Source organism: Poecilia reticulata, linkage group LG1, assembly GCF_000633615.1.
Source record: "Poecilia reticulata strain Guanapo linkage group LG1, Guppy_female_1.0+MT, whole genome shotgun sequence".
Taxonomy (NCBI): Eukaryota; Metazoa; Chordata; class Actinopteri; order Cyprinodontiformes; family Poeciliidae; genus Poecilia; species Poecilia reticulata.
This window is the reverse complement of record NC_024331.1, coordinates 21,171,375-21,187,985: the sequence shown is the minus strand read 5'-3', so window position 1 is coordinate 21,187,985 and position 16,611 is coordinate 21,171,375. Positions and strand designations below refer to the sequence as shown.

The 16,611-nt window shown below is 36.7% G+C and overlaps 1 protein-coding gene across 1 annotated transcript in view; it reads left to right on the top strand.

Annotated features, from left to right (window-relative positions):
- Positions 1 to 16,611, top strand: part of tacr3a (tachykinin receptor 3a) — a 30,171-nt gene that overhangs the window by 967 nt on the left and 12,593 nt on the right. The window contains exons 2-3 of the mRNA XM_008413860.2: positions 5,107 to 5,295; positions 6,759 to 6,909. Of these exons, the coding sequence (XP_008412082.1) occupies positions 5,107 to 5,295; positions 6,759 to 6,909 (340 nt within the window). The remainder of the gene's footprint in view (positions 1 to 5,106; positions 5,296 to 6,758; positions 6,910 to 16,611) is intronic.

The following is a 16,611-nucleotide window of genomic DNA, read 5'->3' as shown; positions in this document are numbered from 1 at the left end:
TATATATATATATGAGCCAGTATGATTGCACTAAATTTAATTATGCAGGGCTTCACCAGCACTGGTAGAAAACTGAATTGAATTAGACTTGATTAAAGCTTGCTTATTTCTCGTATTTAATTCTTGAAGATAAACTGCGGTTTATTTGGCTTTTATATCTTTTCCAAGACTTCGGTTTGAATTGAAATTCCCAATTGTCTTCTTGCCCTCTTCATTACCCCACCCTGATGTTAATTTTCCCCTAGAGGACGTCCTCTCATGTGCCCCCCCCCTCCCCCCTCCTATTGCTACCACAATCGTGGAGTGGTTTTATTGGGGTTTAGACAAACATAACATGTTGAGCAAATTGGAAGTGTAAGTAAATTATTACTTTTGTTTTACCTTTTTATATAACAAAAAGAAAACTAAGAAATGCTAAACCTCTTTACTATGATACCCCTAAATAAAACCATGGACATCAAATTGCTTTCAGAATTCACAGAGTTAGAGTCCAACGACGTAATATTCATGTTAACACAGCTGTTCCAAGAAGGCCTCAGAGGTTTGTTAAAGAGCATCACTAAAGAAACAACATCACAAACACCAAGAACCACACCAGACAGGTCAGGGACAAAGTTTTGGGGAAGTTGAGCTCTTAAATCAATATTGCAAGCATAGAATAGCGGTCTGGTCAGTAATCTGAAAACTAAAAGTGAATGGTACAAATGTAAACCATCACAGCTATGACTGGGCAGGTCATGGTTGTCCACCTAGAAAGATTGGCCAATTGAGATTCACATCTTGGGATGATAATCCATTCACAACACCACAATTAGTTGTGCTCTCTACAAATATGCCCTTTATGGAGGAGTAACAGGAACATGCCCATTGTGGAAACAAAGCCATTAAAATATGAGTTTTGATTGTGAGGTGAAACTGAACTTGTGAAAAAAGCTGCTTTGGTCAAATTAGACAGAAATTTTCTTTTTGGCATTTGTGCAAAATATTATGCTTATAGTAAAACCAACTCTGCACACAACTTCAGCTTCAACACGTGATGACTGTTGGTAGGCCTTCCTTCAACTTGGACAGGGAAACTGGCTGATTGGCAAGTAGATGAAACTAAATACATGAAAATTCTGAAGAGAACCTCCTGAAGGACATAAATAGAGGTTCATCTTCAAGCAGGAAAACTTCATTAAGAGCCAGAGTTACAGTGGAAAGGTTTAATTCAAATCATATACATTCATTAAAATGGTCTAGTCAAAGCTCATCTAGAATCTAGTCAAAGCTCATCTAGAATCTAACAGAGAAAACGTGTCAATTCTTGAAAAAGGATGCCCACTGATTCTCACCACATACTCTGACTGAACTTGAGCTTTGTTTCAATGACAAATGAGTAAAAAAAAAATCTGCAAAATTATATCAGAAGGCGGTCTTACAAATCTTAAGTCAGGTGGGCTGCATACATAGGCACGTCACACTTCTTAGATTTTTATAAGAAAATAAAGTTGAGAATGTATTCGTTTTTGCTACACCGCAATCAGGTTGAATCAGGAGCTTTGCGAATGGGAGTTTGTGCCAGCATGCTAGAAAAGATTCCCCATTTTTAATGCTCTAAGCTTTTTGTTTTCCATCACATGCAGTCATCCTTTCTTCTCTTTCACACATTCCTTCTCCTTTCTTGCCTCTTGGTCTGTTTCTTATTGCTCTGTGGTTTCCAGTTATTTGGAAATTCAACACTTTCAGCTGGGCTTTAATCACTGAACCATCATAATTTCCCCACTGGGGGACAATAAAGATCTATTCTATTCTATTCTATTCTATTCTATTCTATTCTATTCTATTCTATTCAATGAAAGCTTCATCTACTAGCCGAAGATGAAGAAAACAAAACAAAAAAAGATGCAAGGAAGGAACAGCAGTGTTGTTAAGTTTTGCATGTTGAGCGTGCTGTGATGTTGTGCGAGGTGTCTCCTCAGCACAGTGCTTCCCCTTGACACAAAACAATGTATTTCCTCGGGCAGAGCTCGTTTTGGCTCCTCTACTGCAACTTCAATTGGTATTTTTGGCCTGCAGTGCCCCTCGAATCTCACAAATTGTTTACTGAGAAAGAGAACATTGCCATGACCTAGCCTACATGATGCAGATGTAACCTCCGGTCATGCTTTCCTTAACCCTGGTATGGCGCTGTCTCCGCTTTGATGTCTTGAAATGGCAGAAGCCACAGTTCGTGATCGTCTGTGAATTTGTCCTTCCTGCAATCTTTCTGCAGGCAGGCATGTTTGTGAGGACTGCCGCAAAATAAAGACAAGTTTTTTGCGTAAAGAGTGAATTCACAGCAGGCAATCCAACTTTTTATCCTGAGTTATTTCACATACGTACTCTGTCAGCTTGAGAACAGCACTTCCTCCATTAAATTGGTAAAAAGAGACATAGTGATGCCTAAATTGTTCATAAATATAGGCTTAATTATGAGTGATTGAAGTAGATGACAGTCATAGGGTTAAATAAAACTAATGCATATTGAAAACATTGCAACTTAAAGTTTGTAGTGAAACCTGATCAGTCATGCATATTCATATTCAGCTGTGCGGAACAGTTTCAACTCATATGCACCGTCCGCTTCAGTTCCCTCCACAACCTCTCCTCTGGATTTAGGTCAAGATTTTGACTTGGCCATTCCGAAACATTAACTTAATTCCTTTTTATCTATCCTCTTGTAGAACCACTTGTGTGTTAAGTCTCATGTTTCTTCTACACGATTCACATTCTGACGGGGTTTGTTTCCCAAACAGATAACATTTCTGTTTCTGTCTTTGAATTTATGCGTTAGCTAATGATTCCAAACTATTTTTTGGGGCAAAACTAAGTTTTATCCCAAAAAATGATATAATTTGTATAATTTGTATAATTTCACAAATTGTACAGAGTTCTCCTCCAGTCCTCTATGTTTAACAAAACACTCAGAGGCGAAAGGTTGTAATTTGGCCTGATCTGAATATCAAATCATTATTTTGAACATTCTTCCAATATGATAAGCAAACACTTTCTGATCAGTAATAGCTTTTATTATTGTTATTATCTTACTGCTTTGATGTTGTTGCTTTTTTCACAGTCATGAACAGTTTGGTCCTGATGCTAAGTTCATGTATTACCATTAACATGGCATTATGTAAAAAAGCAAATTCATTCTAATAAAAGTAATCATTTGGGATAACCATAAGTTTTGATATCATAAACTTCATCTTTGGGGAAGATATCTCTAGTTGTTGAGTGTCACTAATGTGAAGTTTTTTCTTTTATTTGTGCATAGTCAGTCAGAATGTTTGAGCTTCACACTCTTTGGAGGGACACACCTACTCTTTACAAAGACTAGGTACATTACGTATCTGGATGGACATTATGCAATACTGAATAATTCAGCTAAAGCAAAACCTAATGCATTTTCTTAACTGCACTTACTTATTAAATTCTCCATCTCCTCTTATAATTTGCAAGGAAAACAACGAAGGGAATCAAATCAAAACAGTATATTATAGGATATCAGAATGAACCATATGTTGTTGTTTTTTTTAGCAGGAGCGGCTAAACCAATAAAAATGTGCATCAACATTTCAAAGATGTCTTGACCTTTCAACTAAAATATTTATTTAATTTTTTTTTTTTCATTGACAACAAAAATGTCAGTAAACAAAACAATTTGAATAGAATTTGAGATATGAATAATATTTAAGTAAAGGAACCCATCTCATCAAACTTGTCACAGATTTTTAGTAGACACATTTTTTTTTAGAACTGAGACAAAACATGACTAAAAACCACTAATTTTGCAGCTGTTTTCAGTCTACCTACTAAACACAGATATGTGTTTAGATTGCTTCTCCCTTGTCCCAAAGGAGTAGGGGTCAATTTCTGGTCAGTGACTTGATTTAAAGTGTAATAAATCTTCAATAGATCACGAAATCAGGGGACCATTACTGCAATGTTTTCCATTGTGAAAATCCAAACCAGGTTTGAGTCTTGAAGACTTAAATTTTAATGTTTAGCTGCTAGAGTGAGCATATTCCAAGGTAACTTCTTTTAGGTCCACAACATCGTCTTCTTGAATATTTCATTCCATCACTGGCCAAAATACAAATTCAGTAATATTTGCTACTGAATATAACCTATTATTTTCCTACAGCTTCAAAACTGTGTGAATCAGTGCATGTGCTTCTAGGTGTATCTACATTTTATTTCAACACATACTGGTGCTGCTGCACGACTACCGCTGTATTTCTCAGTGCCTTCAACTCCGTCACATCAGCCAACATTGTCTTTCAATCTTGGTTCATAAATCACCCTGCTGCAAATACTTGATTAGGGATCTAGTGTTGGGGCCAGTGTAATGCAGTTTCACACAATTACTTGTGATTGGATGAAGCATCTTTGTTGTTGTCCCTCAGGGTGCTGCTCTGGTAACAGAGGAAAAAGCCCTTTTTTTTCTTTTTCGTTACCTCCCCAGTGAAACTGAATTTGCAGCTCTGAAGCTTTTTGATCAGCAGTTTGAAAATCATGCAGCGTCCAGAGTGAGATTTATGTAACTGGTAACTTTTAGAGTTTCAGTAATGTTTTGAAAGGAAAGCCTCGTTTATTTTCCTGAAAGCAGAGCAGCGGTGCTTCTGCCCGCTGCTCTGCACAGAATGAAGCACTGTTTCAAAATACACTCCAGATGTTTTGCACCCAATAAACTTTCATGTGAAATCTTATGAAATAATCAAATAATCAATTTTGTGGAAATGACGTAGCTTCTCAGCACAACAGACAATGCATGCAACAACTACAACAAACAGATCAAACATTTTTCCTTACAGCTCAGTGAAGTTGTAGTAAAGCTGGTACATTAGGTCATTCCACCCAGTCGAAACCTTACAAAATTACTTCCTTTACAGGCTGCTCTGTTTTAATTTCCGTCTTATAATTAAATTATTTTTTTTTAACACAAATTTCTTATTTCCACTAAGACACAATTTTTTTGTGTGTGGAATATTAATCAGTAAAATTAAACCCATTAATCAGTAATAAACTATGTTGTGTGTCCATGTACAAAGACCGTCTTTCAAAATGCCAACCTCCTTCCCGCAGATACATGGCCATCATCCACCCACTGAAGCCCCGTCTCTCAGCAAAGGTCACCATGGGAGTCATCGTCAGTATCTGGAGCCTGGCAGTGGTGCTGGCTTTCCCTCTGTGCTATTTCTCCACCACTCGAGCTCGACCCCACAGAACCATCTGCTATGTCGCCTGGCCTCGCATGGAATCCGACCACTTTATGTGAGGAAATATAATTTCAGAAAGACTATTTGTTTCTCTCCATGTCACTTTCAGAGGTTTAAAGGGTTCCGCTTGAGCTATGGTGGTGGCTGAGTTAAAGAGACACCTTCTTTTTTTTTCTTTTTTTTTATCAAACTGGTAGAAAGAATGTAATTGTATTGGATATGATGACGTGTAACACTATTAGTTTTTGACATTTGTCTTTTTCTTGTGAGAAAATGTAAAAATATAATCCTAGTCAAAAGTTTGACTGTATAATAAGCAACATTTATTAAAATTAAAAACAAGCATTTGGTGCACAGTCTTAAATTTATTGGTAATTTATTTACTTTATCCACATCAGAGGGATTGTTTTATGTTCAGTGGGAATCATTGCCTTGTTGGAAAGTCCAGTTACTGTATGTCCAAGTTTCAACCACCTTGCTGTTGATTTCAGGTGATGTTGAAGTTGTCATCTTCCTTAATTATCTTACCGTCTGTCTGCGATGCACCACTGCCACTGATAGAAAACACCCCTCACCATGATGCTGCCACCACCATAGTTAAGCATCAATTTTGCTTCTCAGCAAATGCTTCCTGTTCAAATAGCTAAAACATTGTCTCCTCTGATAAATGTTTTTCTGCAAAGGTGTTGCACAACTCCTTTTGGGAAACTTCAAATTTACTTGAAAGGGTTCTTCTTTTTTTCTGACACCATCTAATTTAGATCTGCTTTGAACTTTCTTCACTCATATTCTAGCATTTTTCATTTTATGGGCAGCTTATATTTAGTGAATCATAGATTATTCTCATACTTTCTTTCTGAGGTTGATCGTTTTTGATAAAGTGGCATAAGAAATCATCAAAACTTGTTTTAGAATAGCTGGTCATGTTTGATTAATAATTGAAATGCTGTTATCAGAATTTCCCACTCAAATCAATTTGTGGTCTAAGCCTAAAAGCTGTGCCAAGAAACCAACGAATTTAAATAAACTACAGAAATGATCAAGAACAGCGGTCAAATATCCATCTGCAATTATGCCAGAAGCTTCTTAATGGATTTAAAAAAATAAGTGTGTGATCAAGATGCCACTTGAAATGGAACGTTCAATCAAATATGCGTGAGGGTTTATGGTCAAGATGAAGTCATGAAAGCTTCTGAACAGGGCTGTAACAGGGCATTGTTAGCTGTGAGTGAATTACTGCTTAAAGTGGAACATAAAAAAAATCTAAGCCAGGAAGAAAATTAATTCTGTCCCACCCGCCACCTTCTCCTGGTGCTTGGCTTGCTAAATTGGATTGCAGATTTTGAAATGGGAGCCGAGTTCAAAAGGATTGTATCCACTCTGTAGCAGTGCAGACTATGATTGCTCTACACTTAAACTGATTAGCCAGTACTTGCAAAGGATTAACCTCAATGTTTTAACGTGAACGTTTTTTTATGTTGTCCTACACCCTGTGACATTTCCTTTCTTTGCCCTCAGGTATCATATCATAGTGACTGTGCTACTGTATGTGCTGCCCTTGGTGGTGATGGGCATCACATACACCATCGTGGGGGTGACGCTGTGGGGTGGTGAGATTCCTGGAGACTCATCTGATAATTATCATGGACAGCTCAAAGCTAAAAGGAAGGTAAGCAAGCGTAATGATGGTTTTTGCTTTTTGGATGGAAATGAAGCACGACTTGTGTTGCTTCAAACAGCAGCACAACTGAAAGCCGAAATGCTGCAAACAAGGAATAAACCATGTTTATTTGCCAGTAACAAACTTTAAGGTAAACTGCTCTTCTGATCTTTAATCATAAAATGAGCTCAGATCAAGATATTTGGAAACAGTACTTTGGAATTTATTGTTCTTGTAAAAAATCAAAAAAAGAAAGAAGGAAAGAAAATGTGACATTTTGTCATGATTTAAGCATGCCAAATAATTACAGGTCTCTGGACAAATGTGCATTTAAGCTTACTTGTCTGTATGCAACTGGTGTGGCTGAATGCATTCATTCTCCATCACCTTTTTTTGCAGCAGGTTTCATGAAAGTCAATCCTGCAGATAAAGACATGAATACAAAGCATCTTAGTCAAATTAAAGGCTAAACCTTAAGGCCCTTTATAAGATTTTTGTTACGTCATAAATTGCTTTCACATTTCTTATGTAAAAGCACTAAGACTTTATTAAAACTAAAAAAAAAAAGACTACACCAAGTATATTCTAGACTTTGATTGCTTCAGCTAAATTAAACATACATCATCCTCACGTCCTTCCAGGCATATTAAAAAGAGCTGTAATTTAGTAGACTGTGCTAAAATATTTAACAATGCAGCCCACTTTGACAAATGTTCCCACCTAAAAGTGAAAATGTTGGCTCTGTCCCTTTATGGCAATCATGAATCTGTTGAAGAAGCAGGTATTGCTCTGTCAAAATTTCAGAAAACAAAAGCCTTAATTCAACGGGCCCCAACTTTTTTGATTGTCATTTATTGTCATTTATTGTCAATGCAACTGGACAGGCCTGTCTTCAGGGTTTATGAGTTTGTCTGCATGTCTGGCACCTTCTCCTCTATCCTGAGGAGTCAGCATCTACTTACAGACACGTCTTCATACTGGAGCTGTTGGCCACTATTACAGAGAACGAACACAAGTGAGAAAACTCTGAAGCATGATTTGGGTAACAAATAATCCTACTTTCAGCATCATTGTTGTACTCTCTCATTAAAAGTTGTATGAAACCATGTTCTTATATGCCCTCTATTCGATTAAAAATGACATATTTTTCTGTGGTTAGTTTATTCACATCTATTATTCATTACATTTTAGGTGACATTATGAAGGACCCTGCTTTGTGGCAATTATTAAAACTGAAAAAATCTCAAAACAAATTTGTTAGTTCTGTGTCTGAAGGGGAATGTTTTAGGGGTGGTGAGAGAAAAATAAAACTCATTAAGCTTTAAGAATATTTGTAAATGACTAAATAAGTCTATGACTGAAGCATAGAAATGTTTGAAGAATGATATATTTCAGTTGACTGAATATATTAATGACTGAACAAAATGCTCCGTAGGTCCAATAAAGTCCTGTTTGTCACTCTCCTGTCAGCGACAGCATGACTCCCTTGGCCCCAATACTGAAGTCACAATAGCTGTTAGCATATTGCGCCGCAAAATGGGGTAATCCCCAAAAGTGACATAAGTCATCAGTCAGTTGTATTTATTTAATCAGGTGTGATGTCTAGGTGGTAATATAACTTCATGCGAAAGTAACAGACCATATAGATATTCAGTTTTGTCAATAGTTGTTTATGTGTTGATTTCAAAGTTTTTTTTATTTATCATCGAAGAAGAAAAATGTTTACAAAAATAAACTGACTTATAGCATTCCACCCACTGAGTCTATGAGTGACGTTAACTGTTTGATTTAATCTAAGATGTGCTTCAGCAGAGGAACATGAAATCATTTATTATACCAAAGGACTAGCAACGGCCCTGTACTCATATCTTGGTAGCTTTGCTGCTGTACCATACCGTTTCCTTTCCCGGATGACTAACCAGCAGTGCTCTTTAGGCCTAATAAGTATATTTTCTTTTTTACCTAATCCTGCTTGAACATCTCCACTTCTTCATCCATGATCTGACTGCTGTGTGCTGGATCTTCACGTTGCCTTTTGTTCACTCCAGTTTACAATTATTGTATTATTATTATTTTGTGTTGGTTTGTCACAGAAAGCCGCTATAAAATATAATAAACTTCTCAAGGCACCGTGCAGAGTCAAAACTTTTATCACCCTAGGCCCGCTTTATGTTCTCTGGGAATCGCTGCTTGTCTCCTCATGGTGTCCATTACGTTTTTAGAGAATGGTTCTCAGGGGACGTCTTGCTGAGAGGCTGAGCAGATCGATAAGTGAAAGGAAATTATTTTGTGCCTCGACGTGTGTGCTGCTCCTTGTGGAAAGGGTTTTGATTTAAATCCATTTTGTGTCGGCAGTATGTGCCAAGTATAGGTAGATTTATAGGTTGGTACTCAGGCTCTGAACAGAAGAGCTTTAAGAAAGAAGAAAACAACAGCAGGCAATGCTGTCAAGTGTCAACAAATTAGGCATGTATTATTTTCTGGACTTACAGTGACGTAAATTAGCTTGTAAAGAAAAATAAAATGTAATGACTGCTAAAGGCAATTTGTTTTCACACAATATAGTTAAGCAGTCAAAATGATTCATATTCTAGGTAACTGGTGATCTGTGTACTGTCTCATGGTTCAGATTCCTTCACTGATCACTGGTTTTTTCTAATTAACTCCGTGCTATTTTGCTGATTTGTTTTTAATTATTGTGTCTCATTTATTGGAGAACAGAACATGCATTGAAGAACATTAATCAAACTGTATTTTTCAAAGCCATTTTAAAAAACATAGAACACAAGGTTAACATCCTCCTCCACTGTTAGGCTGATATTAGACAAAAGAAAAAACCTGCATCTCTCAAAAGATAAAATAATGTAAAAGAAATGTCAATTTTGCAAACAATAATTTCAGCTTTTCTTTGAATTTTATTGCATTTGGCATGTCAAAAGATATTTTTTGTTGTATCTCACTATTGATAATTAATTCAAATAATCTTAATTAGCATTATAACAACCAGACCTTTTTTTAAAGTGATATCTGACCAACATTTTGCCTGTTTTACTAGAATCTTGAAACGTTGGGAGGCCCTCTTGCCATTACCATAACCCTCAGCTTCGTTTACTGAACCTCTATTAATGTCTGTACTTCTGTTGTTCCACTCTGAAATTTTACCTTCAGTCAGAAGAAAACATGTAAAATAAAAAAATATTAATAACAGACACAAAAATTCGTAATGAAATTTTGAAGGGGTCTGTAGCATTGGGTGTATGTACAAGTAAGGCTTTTACTTTATAGAGTATGCTTTAGTCTTACTTTTAAATCCCAGTAAGGGTGTCCTTTGAGGACAATTTTAGCTGCAGTAGCTGATATGACAATTTTCTCAGTTTATATTAAGTGTAGAATGTAGAAGTTAGGCTTTAATTATTATTTTTTTTAAATCATTAGCTTCATTTTAAAAAGTAAGCGTAATTGCACCTGTAACACTGGTTGATTTCCAGCAGCAGTGTTAAGCCCAACGCTGCAATGATTTACTGTGTGAAAAATGAAGGCTTTTATTTTGCTGAGTATGTTTAGGTCTTATTTTGCATTCTAAGGACTGGTTTAACTCCTATAGTAATATAGAGTGTATTTTATCATCAATGTGCTATTTACATCTTTGAAGCTGTAAGCTTCCATGTATAAAATGTAATTTATAAACTATATTTGAAAGTCCCAATGCCTGAAACTGTGGAGCTCTTTTTAGAAACTGCACACATTACATATTCATTACCAGAAAAGTGCATAGCTTAGATTTTAAATAACACTGGTATGCTTCCATAAAAAACTTAACTTGTAAGTTCAGTTTTCCAGTATAGGTGTGAGCTCTCTGGTAACTTAAGATAAAATGAAATCCATCCATCCATCCATCCATTTTCTTCCGCTTATCCGGGGTCGGGTCGCGGGGGCAGCAGCTTCAGAAGGGAGGCCCAGACTTCCCTCTCCCCAAAATGAAATCCTCTATCTGAAATGCACCTTAAAATTGTTGGAGTGTGTTAATCCTTTGCTGTTATATTATTCTTCCTGAAGAGAGCCAGCACTCTGTTGCTATAGTGCTCTGCTCTTTCTGCAAATGCTTACGTGTGTTTGTGTATCAACAACAGGCACAGCTTACCTGTTCCACAGAATCTGCCAGCTCTAAGTTCCTAAAAGGGTCCAAATAAAACTGGACACAGTATTTTAAAATTATTCAAACTGTGGGCTACCACTGTCCCTGGTCCTTAATCATGGAAACTGTCATAGCTGCAATCAATTTAAAGTTAAAGATAGGTCTAGAAGAACCTATCTTTCCATCACTGCGAAGCTCACCTGGCTTCATAGGGAGAATGTCACAGAAATACATAATACAGGGTTTCTGAATGTATTGATGTCTGCGCAGTCAGAAAGGATCACGCCAGCTGTGTGAAAGTGTGAAGCGGGGAGACTGAGTGAAAGAGACAAATCACTGCAGAGGACACACTGGGAGCTGAACTAAGACACAAGCAGATCCTCAAACCAAAGAGAAAAGTCTAGCATAAATATGGAGGCAGAAAATCGAAATACACATAAGAAGGAGCAAAAGAAATATACAAGTAAACACAATGCAAAGAACTGAATATGGTAAACTACCATTATGACTATCTCAATATGAAAATATAGCAGGAATAAATAACGATAACGAAAATTAAAATTAAAATCCAAACCCGAGGATCATCACAGTATAATGTTAAAAAAAAACTACCACTAAAACAGGCCTCTGTGTGAAAAATGTCAAACTGTAATATTTCTTCAACTTGGCAGTAGTTCGAAAGAAATTGTTAGAATTTTCTCAGCTATGACTGCTGGAAAACAAAAAGCCCTTTGCAAAGATGTTTAATAGAATCGTTTGTTTTGTGTAACACGCTGGACTGTTTGGCATTTCATTGTTTCACCATCTTAAAAATATACATTTGGTATAAGGTTGCAGAGGCCTAGTTTGTCTGCTGGGTGTTCTTGTTTAACGACCTCTCAGTGTTATATTTGGTCTCTAAGGTTCGTATATTCCTACTGTACAATTTGAGATTTGCTAAGGATTCATCACTGCAAACAAGAGGCGAGAGAGCTTCACAATCACAGCCTGATAGTAATGGAAAAAGCAGCCTGATGAAATCAGGTCAGCCGTCACTGACTTTGTGGAATAGTATTGATCAGCTTTTATTTCTCTGTTTAATGCTTCTTTCAGGCATTTTGTAACGTTTTCTATGAATGTATTGTGATAATAATGATCTGTCCCACAGAAAGTCTGTTTCACAAATACATTTTCGTGATGAATAAGGGACTGTGGGGCTTCTTGTTTGGAAAGAGATCAGGTCAGGCAGATATATTTTCTGTTTGTGGCACAGTTGCTCTGAAGCTCGGCACTACACAGACACAGCAGTGCTTTGGGCCAAGTACCAACATCATTATCCTAACTAGTACACAGGGAAAACGCTAAAGATTAGTTCAGACAGCAACATTTTGTGTGTTGAAAAGTTGGAAGTTTGCTAATGGGTAGTGCAATCACATTTGTTTCATCTGAATTATCTGCAATAAGTTTCTTTTCTGATTAACTCAGTGGCAAATAGTCATTTGATATAATTTCTGCAAAATTCCATATAAAAAAAATCCCCATTTCATTCTTCCTTTAAAGTCTTTCAATGCCATTGCAGATTTTCTGTGAAAATCCATTTAGATTTTTTTTATTATTATTATTTGCTGTGTAACCAGATCAGTTATTATATTAGCACAGTGATGTGTAACATTGTGAGTTTGTTATTAGAATAAATCTTGGAAGGCCAGGGTCTTGCAAGATTTATTTGTTCCCCTGCTTCAACGTACCCTATTTGAATCAACGGAACTTGTTGAAATGCTGAGAAGAAAATTGAGCCATCAATTAACTGGAACACATCCAAGGAGGCTGGCTGGTAAGCAAGGCTGCTGAAGAAGTTTGCATTTAAATAACCGTCCATGGCTCCTGGTATGGGAGGATATGGGTGAGAGGCTGTTAAATTCAGCTGCAATCAGTTGCACATGCAAACTTTTTAGATTACGTTCAACACTCGCACTTACTGCATGTTTTACGCTCTTGCAAAATTAGCACTTTTTATTAGGAATCAGACCCAAAGAGATTATGGTTCCTTATCTTGCAGACCAGAAGAACTGAGGTTGTCTTTCATTGTGGATTGTGGATGGATGATATCTTGGTTCAGGGTTGCCAGTGGATTTTTGTCTGGTTTTCTGGAGTTGTGTCTGCCCTGTCGCTAAGCTTCATTCCACCCGAGTTGTCCTAAATCTAAAGAGAAAGTTTTGAATCTAAGTAAACTTGCTTAGCTCTCTTAGACACTTCTCTCTGCCCTGATGTACCTTAAGGCCTGCCTCAGTGGGAACACACCGTTGAGCAGATCAACACCCAACCTGCGGATGCCATTACACCTTTGTTGACATATATTTTTAACTTTTATAAAATAATACATTGACTTCATCAGTGACTATGATTGATAATTAGAGGCCATTAAATAGAAAAGGAAGGATACCTGTAGTATTGACAAAAGAAAGAAGTAATATTAGGCAAATATTACCAAATAAGTGCCAGAATTTGTTCGCTTTCCTCAATGCTGACAAATTCCACTTACTTGGATTCATTTATTTTTCCATGAAGCAAAAGAAGCGTTCATCCTTTGTTATTTATTCTCACTGATGTTGAATAAAAGAAAATCACTTTTGATTTAATCCACTCTGCCACTATCACTACGCCACAGGTGCTCTATTTTAAGCTCATGCCTGGGGCTCTGCAATGGAAATGTCATTTTAAGAAGGAGTCCTAATGAACCGTCTTAAAACAGCTCTTTGAGGTGTTCTGCGTTTGAGCTTTTACTGCAGACATCTCTGATTGCCCATTGCTTTCTTGATTAACTTTTCCTATGTTTGAGGGTGGAATAGATTTTTTTTTCTCATAAGAATTAAAATGCTAAGCCATTGTGTGTGCCACTACCAAAGCAGCACCGACTGTAATGGTAAATTTCTTACTGACAGGTGTTAGTACATGTCTGTGATGAAGCACAGAACTGTATGAGTGACCTGTGGCTAAGTTTTCTTTTTTTATTCTCTCTACAGGGAGATTGATCTAAGTACACTGATGTGACAATATTATGAACTGCCATGGTTACTTAACCAGCTGTTCTCCGGACCAGAAATTACAGGTGGTGAAAATAAAATAAGCCGTATTTTAAACTTCAAGCACAACAGATTTTAGCAACAATGGTTGGATTTTTTTTACTCTCAAATAAATCTGTCACTACGTAATTCAGCGGTTTGCACATGTGATTGGTGCACCATGAAGCGAAAGTATTTGAAGGAATAGCCGCATCCGTGTGCTGTAGTTAACGCTGATGTTTGCACAAATGCCTGGGATTTGGGTGATCTGAAAATTGTAGGCAGACTAACGGGGTGGAGAGAGCGAACAGCCAGACAGAATGGCTGCAGTGGCAGCGGTCCTGAACCCGAGAGATAAGAGTTCATTTTCACGCAAAAAAAAGCACAAAAATGTTCACTGCACAGTTGAGCTCAACTGAGTCCAGTGTGATGCCCAACAGAGTTTAACAACAATTTGGAGAGGAAAGGCGAGAAATCCAAGGCAGATATCCTGCAGGGGCCGGGTTGATTGATAACCGCTGCTGCAGTATCTAAATACCACACCCCCACGACATCCCTGAGGAGCACAGCGGTGGACAGACAGACGGCACAGGGGGAAGGAAAGCAGAAAGGAAAGAAATTAGGAACCCTGGAAATAAACTGCTGTGACTGTGATAGTATATCTTCCTCAACATGGTGAAAGGCTCAGTTCTGTGTAGTTCAGCTGAAGCAGCTTCAGAGAGCATGGAAGACATTCTAACCATATATTTAAATTCCTTCTTTTGTGTGTGTGTTTTTGTTTTTTTGATTTTGTATAGGTAAACAACGTATGTAAGCAAAAGACAAACAAACAAAAAAAACGATGATGACTGACTATCACAATTCACTCATAAATCACTTAAAACGAACTCTAAACTTTACCAGTGGGAGAGTCCGGAGATGAAATAAGATTTAATAAAACTACCAGAACTCCAGGGTATCACAGTATTTGCACCCAGATCTAAAATATGATTTTATTGATTTCTTTAATGAGAGAAGCAACAAATAATTTAACTGCTGCAAAAACGATACGATGATTAATGTACAATTTGAAATGTAATCAATGAAACATTAATCAACAATCCGATGTGTAATGATGGCACTTGACAAAATGTAATTCTTCAATTGTTGACTCTACTACTTTGTATTTTTGTGTTTTTATGATATGAAGCACTTTGAAATGGCTTGTTTCTGAAAGGGGCTATATAGATACAATGTATTAACATTCAGAAATGTTAATTCTGTAAACTTGCAAGGTGTTTGGTTTATTTTGGTGAGCCCCTTCACTATTTACATAGTTTATCTGACATTTTGTCAAGTAGACATTGTTTTCACAGAAAAAATATGTGATGTAAAAATTTTTGCCATTTTGAAACTTTTGAACACTTTCACATGACCGACTCCTGGTGAGGGGCTTGTTGCTTCACCTAAAAGTAATTTTGTACCATAGAAACAAACCATGTATTTTAAATATTTTGCCTTGCGACTTTCCTCTCTGTTAAATCTAATTCACTGACAAACTAAAACTAGACTACTGTTAAAAAATGCTTGCCAGAAATAATGGCTCTTCGTCCTCAAAGGTGAAAAAGAGAGGCACTTTCTTGCTCGATATTAACTCGTAGTCCAAAAACCATCCTCAGTAATAATATGGACAATTTTTAAATGCACCACTAAAGTTTACTGACGCTTACAGGTTTTCTACTGACTTATGTTGCTGCTACTTTTCCAGGAAAATATTCCGTATTTCTGTGAAATGAAGCCAAACTTCACTATAACAACAGGACTGACTCCAGTCCAGTTTGATCCACTGAACATATTATAGGCGATCATACAAAAAAAACTAATTGGAAATGCTTTAAAAGTGGCGTTACCAACGCCAATATAGTGAATGTTAAATATATTTAGACTGAGGTGGTCAAGTAAAAAATAAATATTTTTTTTTTTTGTTTTCTCAAAAATGAAAGCAAATCCTGGTATTATTAAATCAGATGATGTTTCAGTAAACATGATTTATACAGTGCTCCAAATTTTTTGTGCAATGGTAAACTTATTAAATTTACTTGAATTCACATCTCTCTTGTTTTAATCTCTGAGAGTTTACAAAGAAACGTTCCACATGTTCCAAACTAATTGCCAGACCCATTTTGTTTCCAAGTGAACTAATGGGTATTCATTTACTGCATTAATGGAGAAACATCAATCTAGTAATGTGCCAAGTCTCCAGACTATACTCTAACCAAGTACAAAGTTAATTCATTAAAAAACTCATTAGCATGTCAATGACATTATTTTTTGTTTTTTCTAAATTAGAGCTTCAGTAAAATGTTCCTTTATGTTCACAAATTTCGTTCTCACTCCACCTTTCACTTTGCTTCCCTCCTCGCAGCAGTGGCACTAAACTAATCTATTGCAGTGGCGAAAATGCCGTTTAAAGCTAAACTCATCCATCTGCAGCATCATTTAGTTGCTGAAGGGAGGCAGATTGATAGAAAAGAGAAGTTGTATGTACATTTATAC